The sequence below is a fragment of the Chiloscyllium plagiosum genome, unplaced genomic scaffold, assembly GCF_037043375.1.
Source record: "Chiloscyllium plagiosum isolate Xiang-an unplaced genomic scaffold, Cpla_swu_hap1 HiC_scaffold_32, whole genome shotgun sequence".
Classification (NCBI taxonomy): domain Eukaryota; kingdom Metazoa; phylum Chordata; class Chondrichthyes; order Orectolobiformes; family Hemiscylliidae; genus Chiloscyllium; species Chiloscyllium plagiosum.
In genome coordinates, this window is record NW_028270170.1 from 39,857,227 (window position 1) to 39,870,363 (window position 13,137).

General features: G+C 43.2%; 1 protein-coding gene across 2 annotated transcripts in view; it reads left to right on the forward strand.

Annotated features, from left to right (window-relative positions):
* Positions 1 to 1,201: 1,201 nt before the first annotated feature.
* Positions 1,202 to 13,137, forward strand: part of gosr2 (golgi SNAP receptor complex member 2) — a 65,516-nt gene continuing 53,580 nt past the window's right edge. The window contains exon 1 of one of the 2 annotated variants that reach the window (XM_043675307.2): positions 1,202 to 1,714. In XM_043675307.2, coding sequence (XP_043531242.1) covers positions 1,686 to 1,714 — 29 coding nt within the window. In that variant the 5' untranslated portion in view covers positions 1,202 to 1,685. The remainder of the gene's footprint in view (positions 1,715 to 13,137) is intronic. The other variant, XM_043675306.2, reaches the window with a different exon arrangement.

Below are 13,137 nucleotides of genomic sequence, written 5' to 3' on the forward strand. Positions count from 1 at the left end.
CTGCTCCCGTTTCTGACCAAAATCTGGATCCTGCTCAAGTTTCCGATCGGGACCCGTTCCAGTTTCTGATCCGGATCCGCTTAGGTTTCTGATCTGGATTCGCTCCGGTTTCTGATCGGGACCCGCTCCGGTTTCGGATCCGGATCTGCTCCGGTTTCTGATCGGGACCCGCTCCGGTTTCTGATCGGGACCCGCTCCGGTTTCTGATCCAGATTTGCTCCGGTTACTGATCGGGATCTGCTCCGGTTTCTGATCCTGATCTGCTCTCCTCCTGATGCAGATCTGCTCCAGTTTCTGATCTGGATCCACTCCGGTTTCTGAACAGGATCCGCTCCGGTTTCTGATAAGGATCCACTCCGGTTACTGATCGGGATCCGCTCCGGTTTCTGATCGGGATCTGGTCCGGTTTCTGATCGGGATCCGGTCCGGTTTCTGATCTGGATCCATTCCGGTTTCTGATCTGGATCCGCTCCGGTTTCTGATCTGGATCCACTCCGGTTTCTGATCGGGATCCGCTCCGGTTTCTGATCTGGATCCACTCCGGTTTCTGATCAGGATCCGCTCCGGTTTCTGATCGGGATCCGCTCCGGTTTCTGATCTGGATCCATTCCGGTTTCTGATCTGGATCCGCTCCGGTTTCTGATCGGGATCCACTCCGGTTTCTGATCGGGATCCGCTCCGGTTTCTGATCTGGATCCACTCCGGTTTCTGATCTGGATCCGCTCCGGTTTCTGATCGGGATCCGCTCCGGTTTCTGATCTGGATCCGCTCCGGTTACTGATCTGGATCCACTCCGGTTTCTGATCTGGATCCGCTCCGGTTACTGATCAGGATCCGCTCCGGTTACTGATCTGGATCCACTCCGGTTTCTGATTGGGATCCGCTCCGGTTTCTGATCTGGATCCGCTCCGGTTACTGATCAGGATCCGCTCCGGTTTCTGATCTGGATCCACTCCGGTTTCTGATTGGGATCCGCTCCGGTTTCTGATCTGGATCCGCTCCGGTTACTGATCAGGATCCGCTCCGGTTTCTGATCTGGATCCGCTCCGGTTACTGATCAGGATCCGCTCCGGTTACTGATCAGGATCCGCTCCGGTTTCTGATCTGGATCCGCTCCGGTTTCTGATCTGGATCCACTCCGGTTTCTGATCTGGATCCGCTCCGGTTTCTGATCGGGATCCGCTCCGGTTTCTGATCTGGATCCGCTCCGGTTACTGATCAGGATCCGCTCCGGTTACTGATCTGGATCCACTCCGGTTTCTGATTGGGATCCGCTCCGGTTTCTGATCGGGATCCGCTCCGGTTTCTGATCGGGATCCGCTCCGGTTACTGGTGCGGCTGTGCTCCGGTTTCTCTCTCCGTGGCTCCTCCTCACTGCGGGAGTCGGGTCTCTGAAGCTGCTGCGTGAATCTTCAGCAACATCCGAGAGCGAGACCCGGGGGGAGGCGGCTGCGGGAGACACAGAGACAGAGACAGAGGGTGGGGGCAGGGCTCGGGCCTGGGCCTGGACCCGGACCCGGATCCAGATCGATCGGGGCCCGAGGCAGCGGCTGCTGACGTGTCCGTGTGTGAGAGAGGGAGAGAGCGGGAAATCCGGCCACAGCGGGATAGGCCCCGGGACCGGGACAGGGAGAGACCCCGGCACCGGCCTCGGCCTCGGCCCCTTGCCCCGACTTGCTGCCGGGATGGAGACGCTCTACCATCAGACCAACAAGTAAGTGGAGGGGCTGGATCGTGGGGCATGAGGCCTCTCAGGGTCCCCTTGGGTTCTAGGTGGGAACTGGAAGCTGATCCCAGAGTAAAGTTCAAACTGTAATTTATATTTAAAAACTAGAGAGGAAGAGTGAGATTAATTGGATTTGGTCAAGGAGCCAGCACAAACCTGATGGAGCGAATGGTCTGCAGAGCAGTTAGATTCTGTGTCTGGTGTCTGGCAGAATATGATGATATTTTGAAAATATGTTTGTAGGTAAACTTTCCCTTTTTTTATGTTGGCTGACACAAGGCTGTTACTTTTCCCTGGGCGAACACCGTTGCTTTCCTATTGCCTAACAGGTTAGGTGATGCTAGGGTGGGACTGAAAGGTGGGACTGCAGTCCATGTATTCCTTTTCTCCTGTACCACACTCTCCCCAAATAACAAGTGGTGCTTAAAAAGGATTGCTTGAATGCAATTCCCTTCGAATCTATCTTGAGCTCATCATAATTTGCAACAATTGTGCATGTTGCTACTCAGTTTCATCATCTAAATTTACAGCACTATTTTCAATTGTATGCTGTAACCAACTCCATAAGACATAGGAGTGGAAGTAAGGCCATTCGGCCCATCGAGTCCACTCCGCCATTCAATCATGGCTATGCGCATTTCAGCTCCACTTAACCAGCGTTCTCCCCGTAGCCCTTAATTCCTCTAGACAACAAGAATCTATCAATCTTGGCCTTGAAGACATTTAGCATCCCGGCTTCCACTGCACTCCGTGGCAATGAATTCCACAGGCCCACCACTCTCTGGCTGAAGAAATGTCTCCACATTTCTGTTCTGAAATGACCCCCTCTAATTCTAAGGCTGTGTCCACGGGTCCTAGTCTCCTCGTTTAACGGAAACAATTTCCTAGCATCCACCTTTTCCAAGCTATGTATTATTTTGTACGTCTCTATTAAGTCACCCCTTAATCTTCTAAACTCCAACGAATACAATCCCAGTATCCTCAGCCGTTCCTTATATGTTAGACCTGTCATTCCAGGGATCATCCGTGTGAATCTCCGCTGGACACGTTCCAGTGCCAGTATGTCCTTCCTGAGGTGTGGGGACCAAAACTGGACACAGTTCTCCAAATGGGGCCTAACTCCACCTAACCACTACCATAATCCTTGATCTCTGTATTGGTTTTGTGCTGTTATCCTGGATGAACTGATATTTCTTCTAATTGACCTTAAAGTAGTTTATGAAATTAGGAGGGGTATAGATAGGATAAATAGACAAGGTATGACTCTATGACTACAAATATTGCAAGGACAGAAGGTCTTGTCCATGGCTCCCTCCACAATCTCTGTCCCAGACACCGATTCCATTTCTTTCTCTTGACACCTTCTGCTAAATAAGAACCGTTGCAACTTTGGGACTGTGTTTCATATCGATTTGAACTTCCAACCTCATCCTCCCCATCACCAGTATGTCTCTACACTTCTGGGATGTCTTTCTCCAGTTCCCCTGCAGGCCATCTGCTTAAATCTTCATGCACAGTTGACTTCCAGAAGTGGCAGAGCAGAGTCACACGGAAACAGACCCTTCGGTCCAACCAGACCATGCCAAGCATGATTCCAAACTAAACTAGTCCTACCTGCCTGTTACTGGCCCATACCTGTTCAAACCGTTCCTATTCATGTACTTTTAAGGATTGTAAATGTGCCTCAATTCACCACTTCATCAGGAGGTTTATTCCACACACGAACCACCCTCGAATACTTTCCCCTCACCTCCTTTTAAAATTTCTCTCGTCTCATCTTAAAAATATGTTCCCATGTCTTGAAATCCAACCCCCCCAAGGAAAAAGACACTTCCCCCTTTACATTTTAATGGTGGCTGTTCTTTTGTTGTCCATGGGGAATTGTCTCCCTGAATCCCTCTTCTCCTTGAAATCCATCTTTGACCAAGCTCCAAGTCAAAATCTCTTTTTAAACTTCTGTTTGAATACACTTCTGTGAAGTGCCTTGGAACTCTTCTCCCCCAAACATGCTATATACATACATGATATTGTTGTTATTCTTATTTCAGACACTAATGAACCATGTGTGTTCTGATATTTCTATTGTTGCTTATTTTTAAATGTTAAATTAATTACGTTCCAAAAATATTTCGAAATGACTTCAAAATCCCAGAAGATATGATAATGTAGGTTCTGTAAGTTAATGTTTAACCTCAAACTCTGTACTTCCAGTGATTAAACTGAAGAACTTCTACGGTAGTTACTTTATGAGCTCTGAATTAATGCATGTGTTCAGATTGAACCAGCAATTTGCAATCAAAGTGAGAATTAATTTATTCTTGAAGAGAGTATGTTTTGGTTGTGAAATGTCTCTTCATTTGGTTCAAGAAAGTTGATGCTGAGAAATGGAATGCTTTCTATTTTGTGTATTTGGTCTCAAAATCAGACTCAGGTGTATAATATTAGAATTGAAGATCTTCTAATCTACCCAAGCTTTAGACATCCCTATGTTAAAAACATAGAAGCTGTTGCTTCTTGGAGTAGCCCTGTTAATTGAGCATCAATTTGGTACAATTTTGTATATTTGACGTAAAGCACTGAAATTGAAACTGCCCAAACCCTTTTCATATCTTGTAGCCAATAGACTAGAGACTTTATTTCAATGGTCAGCTGTATGTAACCCCACATGCCAGATCCTGGTGCTGTGTTCCAACCAGACCTGAGTTTCCCATGATCTCTGCATTACCAAGGCTGTTTATATCCACTTGCACAAGATTTTATACATTTCCTTTGGTAACTGAAACAGGCTTTTCCCACCTCTGGAATTGATTGCCATCCTTTATAAACTCAGTTGCAGCAACCTGGCTCCCATCCTACACTAATCCCATTTACCAGTTCCTTCCCATCCTCATGAACCTATGTTGGCTCTCTTTGATACAATCTATTTTATATAAAATTCTTTTCTTTCCAGATTTCTTCTCAGTTTTGCTCCATCCTACCTCTGCAACTTCCTCTCAGCTTGTAAATCTTTGCTGCTCTGTATGTGGTCTTCAATACTGTTCTCTCCTTCACCCCTCCATAAGGAATGGAACTCTTAGCTACCTCTTACCTACTCTTTTGCTTTCAAAGTCGTATCCAAAACTGAACTGTCTCATTTTAGTTTTGAAACGGCCTTCAACTCAGTTTCGGTTCACCTGTAATTGTTTCCTGCCTGTGAATGTTTTTATTTTTGAACTGTGATCTAAGTCATCAAACACACTACATTATAGTATACATTGACATTTGTATGAATTCTCTGACCACTCTCCACCCTCCCCCCAAAGAAAAACATTTTCTCGGCATTAAAGTGTTCTCAGCAATAAAGTTGTGTGTTACAAAGCTACTCTGTTCTTTGGGAAAGGAGCCATACGAAATGCAGTCATACATTTGTTTATGGAGCTATAACAGATAGCCCTGTTATCCATCTGTGTTGCCTTCAGCTGTACTTTGCACCAATATCTCTCAGGATTTGGTCTCGTGTTGCCTGTCTGCATCAAGCTTGCGCTTGCCTCGATAGCCTGAAAAGTAGTTGATGAATGAGTTGCAGCTGCATTGGATCCACTGTTGGTTTTGGATCATCCACAGACTGTCTACTGATCCAGACAATTTGGAAAGTTGCACACCTGTAATTCAGCAGTCAGCAGCTATTCTGTCATTGTCTGTAATGCATTATGTTAGTAGCAGCCGGCTATATTGAATGGATTATTTCCAGAGGAGACCACCAGTGAAATCATTGCTTCATATCACGAGACTACAGTACACTTCTATTAGACCATTGAAATGAATCAAACTATTTAAAGGAGTAGCTTGCTTAGCTTTATGGCCATCTGTTGTTGCCTTTCTTTGGTTCGAGAGAGTGGATCTGCTTTGTGTTTTGTGCTCAGGATGTGGCCCACACGACAGATAAGTGGGATTCAACCAATCTGCCCATTGGAATCACAAAATTCATACCGTACAGGACGAGGTCACTTTTGACCCATTATGTTGAACCAGTGCTCTGAATGAGCATTTCACAAAGAGCAATCTCTTGCCTTCTCCCATAATTCTGTATGTTTTTTCTTTTCAAATAATGTGTAATTCACCATTGAATGCCTCCATTGAATTTACCTCCACCAACCTTACAGGCAGTGCATTCCAGAACCACTCGCTGTGAGAAAATGTTCTATTTCATATCACTTTTTTACTATTTTTACCAATTCTCTATCCTTTCACAAATGGGAACATTTTCTCCCTGTTTGCTCTATCCATTTATCTCGTGATTTTGCATACTTCAGACCTTGTCTCAACTCTCTCTTCTTCACAGAATGCAAACCCAAACTGTCTTCATAATCTCAAAACTGAAGTTACTCAACCCTGGAGCCGCTCCTTTTTGTGAAGTGGGAATTGCAATATTGATCGGTTGAGGAATGAGGCAAACATTGGCAACAATGCTTTATTTTCTAATGACAATACTACATGAATAGAGCACTAACAGCAAACCTCTTTGTGCCTCAGGACTTAAGAGCTATTTCATGCCTATTTATATTTCAAAATTCTGCGTCTATCCCACTTGTACAATGTAGTACCATTATTGTCCCTCTATGAAAATGGCCTGCACGGTATTTGTATATTTTTTATTATGTGGGGCTGGTTTCATTTGGGATTATGGTCGCCATGGACTGGTTGAACTGAAGGATCTGTTTCTGTGCTATATCACTCTGTGAATGTGACTTGGTGCTGCTGGTTTAAAAATGTATTAGCAATCCTGAAAATCATGCAAAGCCTGTATTTAGTATATTAAAAATAATGTTCTTGTCTTAACAGGCTAGTTGTAAGGAAAACTTTGTTAAGGCAATCTTTTTGGCTTTATTTTCTCAACAATCAGTGATACTTGTCAAATCGCTGGCATGACTCACATTAATTGTTGATTCCTAGTACCCTTTAGTAAGGGTGGATCATTGCCTTGATTTACACAGTGTCTGTGATTAGTGTCCTCAGTGCTGTTGGGTTCAGTGATTTTGACCTTGGGATGAAGGAGTGGAGATGTATGAATGATTCTGATAGTCACAATGGCGTTCTCATGAACCTGCTACTTTGATCCTATGTGTTTGTGTTTGATGGTTTTGGAGATGCTACTGAAGACGGCACAATGACCTGCCATAGTGTGGATAGTACGTACTGCAGCCAAGGTATGTCAGTGGTGTCAGGTCTGTGTGTGATAGACTAATGGGATGGGGTGTCGACCAAGGGGACTGTTTTGTCCTGAATGTTGTAGAGCCACTTCATTCACCCAGGCAATTGGACATTATTTCAACCTTCTGCCAAGCCTTGTAGATAGTTGGAGGAACCTTCAGCAAATTAGCCACCTGCCACAAAATACCTAATCTTGGTTCTGCCTTAGCTTCTATGTTGCTGATTAGTTGAGGTACAGTGGAAAATAAAACAAAGTTGCTATAGTTTTCATTCAAGGATAGGCCCATGAGCAGGGAACAGAGCCCTATAACTCTAGTGATTTCTTCCAGCAGGATTGCTCTCCAACATTTGAATTTTATGAGAATTCAAGTGCCATTGAGTGCATCTCCTTGTGGTGGTGCTGCTGGTTCTCTGATTGGCTGGCAGCTTTTACAGGCAGGCAGCCATTCAGGACTGGCCATCAAACCTGATTAATGAGCCACTGTTGACAAAATTAAGGGCAGGTCCTGCTGGCCAGCCATGTGTGTTGGTGACATATATTTCTGACTACGGTCGGAACTCTTAACACGTTTCTCAGAATTCTGCTCTCTCCCTTGTCCAGTATGAAGAACCTTCCCAAAGCCCATTGTCTTATTCAAACCTCAGTTTACTGCTCCTAATTTCTCTCTCCGTGACATGCAGTCCATTCTCTTACCTATTGCCTTTTCTTCTGTGGAGTGATTTGGAATGTTCTCCAGGTTAAGAGTGCTTTATGTGTAATTTCCAGAACTAAATTGTTTGTCGTTTAGTATTTTCTTGAACATAGAATGTAGAGCAGTACAGCACAGTACAGGCCTTTCGGCCCTCGATGGTGTGCCGACCTTTTATCCTACTCTGAGGTCAAACTAGCCTTCATACCCTATGTTTTACTATCATCCATGTGCCTATCCAAGAGTTGCTTAAATGTTCCAAATGTATCTGACTCTACTACCACTGCTGGCAGTGCATTCCATGCACCCACCACCATGGGGTTCATTCAGAAAGAAAAGAGTCATGGGATACAGGGAAAATTTGCTGTCTGGATACAGAATTGGCTGGCCCACAGACGCCAGAGGATGGTAGTAGATGGAAAGTATTCAGCCTGGTGCAAGGTGACCAGTGGTGTTCTTCAGATCTATTCTGGGAGCTGGGCTCTTCGTGATTTTCATACATAACTTGGATGAGGATGTGGAAGGGTGGATTAGTAAGTTTGTCGATGACCTGAAGGTTGGTGGAGTTGTGGATAATGTGGAGGGCTGTTGTAGGTTGCTTCTGCATCATTCAGAGACAGTATGTCCTTCCCATGATTAGATGAATTCTGTATTAAATGGCATATTCCTCTAACCAATCCTCTGATGTGATGTGCAGAGTTGATCTTGTTGTACCCCTCTAGGTAGCCTTATCTGATTTGATTTCTTATTGTCACATGTTCTGTGATATAGCAAAAAGTATGGGTTTACATGCTACCAGGATAAATCACACCTTATTGAGTACATCAGGGTAAAAGAACGCTGAATATAATGTTACAGTTACAGAAAAGGTGCAGAGATAGATCAACTCTGATGTATGAGAGGTCTGTTCGTAAGTCTGATAACAGTGGGGAAGAAACTGTTCTTAAATCTATTGGTATGAACTTTCAAACTTTTGTATCTTCTGCCTGATGGAAGAGATTATAATCAAGGTGGGAACGGTCTTTAATTATGTTGATGGCTTTCTTGAGGCAGCGGGAAGTATAGATGGAGTCAATGGAAGGAAGGCTGGTTTTTGTGATGCATTTACCACTCTATAATTTCTTGTGGTCTTGGGCAGAGCAATTACCATACTAGGTTGTGATGGATATTTATTTTGAGGAATTTGAAGCTCCACCTCATTCCCATTGGTACAGACTGGCCTGTTCTCCACTCCGCTTTCTGAAGTTGATGACCAGCTCCTTGGTTTTGCTGACATGGAGGGAGAGATTGTTGTTTTTACACCATTCCAATAAGCTGACTATCTCTTTCCTGGACTCTGTTTCATCATTGTTTGAGATCTGATCCGATCCACTATGGTCATGTCGCCAGCAAGTTTGTAAATGGAGTTGGAGCTGAATTTGCCCTCACAGAGGTGAATGTATAAGTAATATAGTAAGTGGCTGAGTACACAGCCTTGTGGGGCAGTGGTGTTGAGGATTATTGTAAAGGAGGTGTTGTTACCTACCCTTATTGATTGTCATCTGCGGGTCAGGAAGTCGACGATCCAGTTGCAAAGGGGGGGAAGCAGAGTCCTAGGTCATCTGACATGGTCGGACTTGGAGGTCCTTGAACCTTATAACTGTGCAATTTTATATTGTGAACCTCCCAATGAGTGCTGGTCTATCCAGTGATGCCCACGTGTGAATGTATAAAAGCAAAAACTACCTTGAAAATAACCCAAGCATATCTGAAAAGTGCTTTTGAAAGAGCTGCCCCACTGAATTGGATGATGTTAACTCTTTTGAGGTTAATTTCTGTCCAATTTCTCCCATTCCTTGAAGATGAGCACTATTTTGCTTGACTAGCCTTTTAAACTTTTTTCTGCTGTAGATGGCCTTATCTCACCTATCCTCCCACAAATGAATTTTACCAGTGCATCTGCTGTGAAGCTGGCATACAGAAATTGCTCTCCTTTTCTCCAAAAAAAAAAGAAAATCTCCCAATGTCTGCTGAAAGCCATAATTTTTGTTGTGCTCGTTCACTACCACAGTCATTCCTCCTAAGGCAGTTTCTGTATGTGAGCTGAGGTACTGAGTGTTAACAGGCAGTTTAACCCTGGAGAAGGTTACAACTGAGATCAATTCTGTTTTCACCATTCACTCTGAGCACATGAACTCTGCTGCAGTGGACCCTGAACACAACTGGGAGACAGCGCCTGATTTATATTTTTCTTGCCACTTCTGCAGTAGGACTGAAAATAGTTGTAGCAAACAAACTGCTGACTTGGCACAAACCAGTGATGGAGCCCTCTGCAGGACTCAGTACTGTACCGGTGTGCTTGTTTTTAAAGATATTAGACTGTAATGTTATGCTGCTTCCAATATAATTTTGTTAATTATGACTTGGAGATTTAAGATAAATGTTTATGCTTTAATTCTAGCATAAACAGCATTTTGTTGACCAGAAAATGATATGATCACTCACACTATCAATACAAGAGCAGATCACAAGCTGGCATTTCTGATGTACGTAACTCACCTCCTGTCTCCCCAATGCCTGTCCATTATCCACGCAGTGCAAGTCAGAAATGTGATGGAATACTCTGAACTTAACTGGATCAGTGCAGCTTCAAGAACAGGCCACAGCAGTCCTCTTAATCATTACTGTATCCACCAATTTAAACTTTTAACTCCCTCCACCACTGATGCAGTGGCTAAATGTGTACCAAAGGCAGGTTTCAATAGAGTTACTTACCAAAACTCTTTCAACAAACTTGTGATTTCTATCACCTAGAAGAACAGGGACAAAGGATACATGGGGAAAACCATCACTTAAAAGGTTCCCTCCGAGCCACGCACCAAACTAACTGGGATCGATATCATCACTCCTCAACCGTCACTGAGTCAAAATCTTGCAACTCTCTGCTCAACAGCACTGTGAATATACCTGAACTATATGAACTGCTGTGATTCATGCAAGTGGCTAAACACTATCATCTCAAGGGTAATTCGAGATCAGCAATAAATGCTGACCTTGCTAACATTACCAAATCGTGTGGAAGAATTTGAAAGAAAGCTTTTGTCATGTCGGAAAGCCTATAACTTCCAAATCCTGAAGCTAGCTCATAAGAGGGAGGGTGTCAACATTTAGGGAGAAACCATAATTGGATGAAGAACTGATTAAAGTTCACTGATCTGTCAGGCAAAGTTTTCTCCTCCTTTAACAATTATTCAATATTCCCGAGGCATTAACTCTTCTTGAGACATTATTAAATAGGCAATGACTATTATAAAGTTATTCCATAAAGGGTAGCTTCTCAGCCATGCATGATCCAGGCTTCAGACACAAGCTGTTCCAGTGGGATCTTTGGTCCTTCTCCACTGTGGCCACAAGCTGAGTTACAAGAGCTTTGCTGGTGTCACAGGTGAAATCAGGCAAGATCACTGACCAGCGATCAACCATGGGGAAACTTTGGTCAGTTTGCCTTAGTCCTATCAGTTATCTAATGAATAACTCTCAGTTAACCCAGAATTTGTTTGAGCTTTGAGTCTATGGAAGCTGTCTCTCTATGGAAGCTGTGATCTCCAGCATTTGTTGGTTTCAGTATAAATTCCAGTGCCTGAAGTAGTTTGTTCCTAACCCAGAATGTATTTGTTTTAGTATGACACCATGTTTTGTTTAACTTGTCCATCGGCAGAGATTTGCTTTAACATTGAGTCGAATATAGTACAAAGGAGAGTAGCGCTGCCTGGAATCAATATTATGTTTCTTTTTACCTTATTTGATCTATGGCTATTTTTTAATGTTTAAATTGCATGGTGATCTCCTCAGGAGAATTGTCTGGGATGTAAAAGTGAGTATGATTTTTTTTTCTCTGAGGATCTGGTTACTTAAACCGAGAGCTGGTCATTCTCTCATGAGGTTAATGTATATTCATTGAACTTACTCCTAGCCCAAATCTTTTATGTCATCAACGAATCATAGGAAATACTTAAGAAATCAACCAAAAACCAAATCAAGATAGAGATAGGAAGTTGATAGGAGGTATGTTTTAAGTTTAGTTCAGAGCTCCCAACGGTAATTGAGGTGAATGTTTAGTCCCACACGCATATTTACCTTGGAAGTTTAACCTTCAGATAGGTGGAAGTACACACCCTGGCCCCCTCTGAGAATGTCTTTGACACTGACCTTAACATTGAAATCTTGGGCTTGCTGCACTGTACTTAAGTAGAAATTAACCTCAGGGTATTTCCACTGTTAATCACAGGCATGGAACCTGGATTAACAGTGATCGATAGAAGGAATTGTATCAGGAAGGCTTATGCATTCACTTAAAACTAAACCTGAACAATTAACACCTACCCATGCCACGTCCATAGGAAGTCCGAGCCACAGTGCTGATAAAATGTATCAGCTTACGTGTAATCACTGTTGACTGTGGCATAATTTCTGGCTGGAAGACTTTGACCAAATTGCATCCGAGCAGCTGACAGAATTTTGAAATACACAAGAAATTGACAAAGTATTAAATATTAATTAGATTCAAATCTCCACACCTGATTGTTGTTCAGAGAGTAGCTGGACCTGGATTTCTGTTTGATCTACATTTCCAGTACCAGGTATGGATAGAAGCAGAACAGGGGGGATTGACTGTCCAGCATTGGCAAATACAAAGAAGCTGAGAAAGCATGCACGGTGTAATTCAGTTGCCAACTGTGATACACATTGCACTTGAAAAAAGGCTTGCTATCATAGCTTATAAGAGGAATATTCTCTCTTTGTGAAAGTGAATATCACAAGCAAAAAACAGCATCTTTTACAGGATGGAGTGAACAAAACTGCATTTTAAGTCCGTGTTAGATGTATCAAGCTGAATCACGAAGCCCCTTACACTCTTGTAACTGACTTGAAATCTGAGGCACAGCTTGGATCTCTTAACAAACTTTGTCACTTTCTCTCAATAAGATTACCCATGCTTTTAGAAACTGAAATGTAGAAATTATGCAAATGGGCTAACTAAGGTGAATGGATAACAACAGCAACTACTTGGACAGATTGTCCAATTATCCGGCATTCAATTATCTGAATATCTGATTATTTGGCAAGATTGCATAGTCGCGATACTTGACTAAACTGTGTTATCTGGTATTCGATTATCCGGAATTCGATTAACCGAACAAAAGACTCCCAGCCTCTGTCCGTTGGATAATCGAGGTTCCTCTGTATTTGTACAGCACCTTCAACATAATCAACATGTCACAGTTATATTATAATATGAATATGACACTGAACTGCATACAACATAGTAGACAGATGACCAAAAACCTTGGCCAGAGAGAGGGCTTTTGAGGAGCAACTTAAAGTAGGTAAAAAGCTGCAAATTTTCCAGTGAATTTCAGATCTTACAGCTGTGTGAGTGAAGGGAAGCTACCAATGACGAAGTGATTAAAATCAAGGCTGCACTAGAATCTAGAACTAGAGGGATTCACTGCTTACTCTAGTGTTTGTTGCATAGCTGGAGAGTTGAAAGAT